Below are 5,079 nucleotides of genomic sequence, written 5' to 3'. Positions count from 1 at the left end.
TGGCAGGAGACACTGAAATAATTGAGTTTATACCCTCCAGTTTGGGTTTGGTGGTGACCACGGCTCTTCGTGGTGCTCCTCTTTCCTCTCGAGCACAGTGCAGGATACACGCAGGAGCACAAGATTCCCTCGGAGACCAGGCTTAACGGAGCTGGGGAAGGGGCTGGGGCATAAGTCCTGGGGGAGCAGCTGAGGGAGCTGGGGGGGTTCAGCCTGGAAAAGAGGAGGCTCAGGGCAGACCTGATCGCTCCCTACAGCTCCCTGAAAGGGGGGTGCAGAGAGGGGGGTCGGTCTCTTCTCCCAAGGGACAAGTGATAGGACAAGGGAAACGGCCTCAAGTTGTGCCAGGGAAGGGTTAGATGGGATATTGGGGAAATTCTTTCCCGGAAAGGGCTGTCAGGGTTGGAAGGGGCTGCCCAGGGAGGGGGGAGTCCCCAACCAGGGAGGGGTTTCAGAGCCGTGGGGCCAAGGTGCTCAGGGACACGGGTCAGTGGTGGACTTGATGGATTTGATGATCTTAAAGGTCTTTTCCATCCAAACCGATTCTATAATTCTATGAATTCCTGTGCCCTGATTTCCATAGGGTGAAGGCATAAGGAGAGCTGGGATGGTGAGTCAGTATCTGGTGTTGGAAGATGAGTTCTCACCAAAGTTAAAATCAGGCACAAGTTTGCGGAGTACAAGAGCCCAGTCCCTGCTCTCTGCTCCCCTTTTTAACCCACTCCCTTGCTCCTCACCTCCTGAGCTCAGAGGTGACCCTCCTACCACAGCCCTGCAGGCTTTTGTTTGGTTTATTGCCCTGTCCTTTGCATAACGAGATCTGCCTAAAGCAAGAGTCTCAATTGCCCTCTCCAGATGCTCTAAGCACCCCATGGCAAACAATTCCTGCTCTCCCTAACACAACTGCAGCTGGGCTTTGGTTCAGGGGAGGGGTGATGTACCACCCTCAGGCAGAGCAGCACCTGCAGAATTGGAATTAGAATGTGGGAGGGGGGCTTTTCCCAAGGGCAGGGAGTGACAGGACAAGGGGTGACGGGTTTAAATGGGAAGAGGGAGATGGGACATCAGGAAGGAATTCTTCCCACAGAGGGTGGGAGCACTGGGACAGGTTCCCAGAGAAGCTGGGGATGCCCCATCCCTGGGAGTGTCCAAGGCCAGGCTGGATGAGGCTTGGAGCACCCTGGGCTATGGAAGGTGTCCCTGCCCATGGCAGGGGGTGGGGGGGCTGCAAGGTCCCTTCCCACCCAAACCATCCCATGATTCTATGAATTACATGGTCTCCAAAGAGGAGAGCCCGTTTTTTACATGCCGTATCCACAGGAACAGGATCTCATAGGAGTTTGGAGACAAGTGAAGTCTTGCAAAAAACAGGAGTTTCTCAAAATCTCATTACAGTTGTCTCTTCCCCAAACCTGTAGGCAACATAGTAAGACAGGAGTCTTACACACACCCCTGAGAGCCAGGCACCAGGATCAGGCAGCTGCCAAAAATAAGTGAGTGAACAGAGAGTTACAGATCAGGTGGAAAAGGTACGTGGGGAAGAACCCATCAACGCACTTCCATTCCGAAGGGGTCACAGTCTTTTATCGGGAGCTGAGATGAAGAGGGGAGTCATGAGGTGATACAGATCTGAGGATGGCCGCAGATACAATTAGTCAGGGTTTATCTTTCCATTCTGAACGGGAACATAGAATTCGCTTTCTAAAAATGATCTGTTTCACCCGTCAAATATTCCATGGTGCCTCCAGCTTTCAGGATTTGGCCAAGATTATGAAGTCATCCCACTTTTCCATTAGATAGCTTTTAAGCTTTTTCTTTGTTTTCCAAACATGCTGCTGCTGTTCCCTGGTCCAAATCCCATTCCTTCCCATCTGGCATGAATGATGGGCTGCGGTCAGGACCTGGGCTTGATCCCTTGCTGCCAGAGCAGGCTCAGCACCCGGTCCCGGATTGCCTTGGTCCTCATCCCATAGATGAGAGGGTTGAGCATGGGAGGCACCAGCAGGTAGAGGTCAGCCATGAGGATGCGGACGTGCGTAGGGATCCTGTGGCCCCAGCGCTGAGTGTAGAAGGAGAAGAGCCCAGGCGTGTAGAAGAGCAGGATGACACCGACGTGTGAGCCGCAGGTGCCGAAGGACTTCAGACGAGCCTCTCTGGAGGAAAGACCTATGACCTCCCTCAGGATCAGCATGTAGGAGACAGCGATGAGGATGGAGTCTGAGCCCACGACGACGGTGGCAGCTGTGATCCCGTAGATGCTGTTGGCCCGGGTGTCTCCACAGGCCAGCTTCACCACCGACATGTGCTCGCAGTAGGAGTGCTGAATGACGCGGGGGCCGCAGTAGGAGAGGCTGGTCACCATGCACGTCAGAGGGGTGATGATGGCGATGCCACGCACCGCAGCTGCCAAACCCAGCTTGGCGATGGTGGGGCCGGTCAGGATGGCGGAGTAGCGCAGAGGCTTGCAGATGGCCAAGTATCGGTCAAAGGCCATGGTGAGCAGGACCCCTGACTCCACGGTGGAGAAGCTGTGGATGAAGAACATCTGGGCTACACAGCCCTCAAAGTTGATCTCATGGGAGTGGAACCAGAAGATGCTCAGGATTTTGGGCATGGTGGAAGTGGTGAGCACGAGGTCAATGGCAGACAGCATGGAGAGGAAGTAAAACATGGGCAGGTGCAGGCTTGGGTCAATCCGAATCATGAGGAGGAGTGTGATGTTCCCCAGCACTGCCATGAAGTACATGGTGCAGAATGGGAAGGCGATCCAGAACTGAGCATCCTCCAGCCCAGGGATGCCTGTCAGGATGAAGGACAAGGGACTGGAGAGATTTGGGGAGGACATGAGGCACTGCTGCAGAGCTGGAAGGGAAGCCACAGAAAGAGCTGGCATAGACAGGAAGAAGAGTGAGCTGTAGCAAGCACTGCTATGGCCTCCAGGCACTTCTCAGGCACACAGACCTGGATTCATAGCCTCCTGCCTCTTATCCAGGTACACCCAGTCCCATCATCATCATCAAACCATTTGGGTGGGAAGGGACCTTAGAGATCATCTAGTGTCACCCCTTGCCACAGGCAGGGACACCTTCCATAGACCAGGTTGCTCCAAGCCTCATCCAGCCTGGCCTTGGACACTCCCAGGGATGGGGCATCCCCAGCTTCTCTGGGAACCTGTCCCAGGGCTGCCACCCTCTCCAGGAAGAATTCCTTCCTGATATCTAATCTAAATCTCCCCTTTTTCAGTTTAAACCTGTTACTCCGTGTCCTGTCACTCCCTCCCCATGGGAAAAGTCCCTCCCAGCTTTCTTGTAGCTGATGCCCCTGGAAGCAGCACACCAACTCTGTGTGTCCCCCAGCTGTGTGACCTTCTTTAGGCCAACACTATCAACTGCTGGAGCCCAAATCCAAACCCCCTTGCTGGAGTTCCCCTCCGAAAGAGGATCCCACCTACAGGGTCCCCATCTCCTGCATTAGGAAGGAAAACCAACATCATGGCTAAAACTGTCCTGAGGCCACCGTGCTGGTCCCTTCCAGCACCAACCCTCCCACGGTGCGTGTACCTCCTTAGCCCCAAGCCCTTCCCAAAAGAAATGAGTGGTGTTAATTGCCCCTGTTTTACCTAGAAAACAGAAGAACAGAAGGGTTAAATTGGCCTGCTGGCAGCATGGGAATCAGATGGAAGTTTCTCAGGCACTTGTACCCTCGGTTTTCCCCAACATACCAAAGGGCCAGACCTCATCTCCTTGGCTTTCCAGGCATTTGACTTCCTTGACCCCTAAATCATTTCATCTCCACTCCAAACCGCTTCGCATCCTCCACACGACACAAACCAACAGTCTGTTCCTGCTCATTGCTGTTTGCAACGCAAGGCCAAGTACTGCAAAGCCGACATTGTGAAAAAGCCGCCGAGACGATGTTATTAATAATAATTAATTGCAGAGTGGGCTCTGTTCGCAGTGTAGTCAGCTCCCTCAGCTACAGATCCAGAGCCACAGCTGGCACAAGCCAGTCCAGCAGGAAACGTGTCTCATGCCAGAATTATTTATCTGGATCTGAGGTCCTGTAATCCGGTGCCTGGATAAAGAGCAGATTCTCCCTCCCTCCTCTCTGTCAGAGGTAATGGATCTACAAATCCCGCGTGCTGTTCTGGGCAGCGGGACCTCTACCTCACCTTGAGGAATAAAGCTGTTCAGGTTATTAAATGAGGACACTCAGCCAGCACCCAACTCCCTTTTTCCTGGGTCATTTTCACGCGCGGTCACCGTGCTGTGCCAGTTCTCTTCCCTCAGCATCGTCCGATTTCTGGGGGGATGCGTAACCGCATGAAATACCGAGGAGCCACCTCTTCAGCTCAGTCTCTCTGACCAGCCCACCTGGGTCACGCGAAGACGCCGTCCCCACCACGCTTCAGTCTCATCCACGTCACGCCTGACCTCCTCGACACTTCACGCGTCCTCCCCTTGACGTGCCCCGCAGCCACCGTTTGAGCTGTACGTGCAACCGCCGGGATGGGAGCAGCACTTCCAGACTCGGCGCTGCTCAGGCGGATCAGAGCTTTCAGACCCCTCCGCACGCTCCTGGGCATTTTTTTTTGTGCTCCATTGGCACGAAAAGCCGACAGGGTTTTATTTTGTGCAATTAAGTAGCTCATTAACTTGTAAAGTGGCAAGTTTTGCCCATTGCAGTAGACAAAATCCAGATTTTCTAGAAACGGGGCACCAGCACCTTGGCCTAGATGGCTGTACCCCTTTGGATTTGTTGCAAACTTACTGTACTTTATTCTTAAACAGTAAAATTGATTAAATACCCTCAGAGGATGAGCTGCTTGGGGTTGCACAAAGTGCAAAAGGAGTTGAAATCTTTGGCTGCTAACATACCAGCAAAGCTTCCCTGAGTTTGTAAGGAGGGAATAGATCCTGGTGCTTGAAGTTGAGACTTTCGCTCTTCCCTCACTCATTTTTGTCAGCTGCTGCTAAGCAATAACAATGAGATTTACCAGATCTGATGCACCTGACGTTTTGTGTCACCCTCAGACACGGTAACCTACCAGCCATGCGTCTGGGCCTGTGAAAAACATAC

General features: G+C 53.2%; 1 protein-coding gene across 1 annotated transcript; it reads right to left on the bottom strand.

The window, feature by feature from the left end:
* Nucleotides 1-1,894: 1,894 nt before the first annotated feature.
* LOC104515067 (olfactory receptor 52K2-like) lies at nt 1,895-2,845 on the bottom strand. The gene has a single exon (XM_010158911.1). The coding sequence runs from the start codon at nt 2,843-2,845 to the stop codon at nt 1,895-1,897; it is 951 nt and encodes a 316-aa protein (XP_010157213.1).
* Between the last annotated feature and the right edge of the window lie 2,234 nt (nt 2,846-5,079).

Source organism: Eurypyga helias, unplaced genomic scaffold, assembly GCF_000690775.1.
Source record: "Eurypyga helias isolate BGI_N326 unplaced genomic scaffold, ASM69077v1 scaffold21779, whole genome shotgun sequence".
NCBI classification, from domain to species: domain Eukaryota; kingdom Metazoa; phylum Chordata; class Aves; order Eurypygiformes; family Eurypygidae; genus Eurypyga; species Eurypyga helias.
This window is presented reverse-complemented; position numbering and strand designations above follow the sequence as displayed.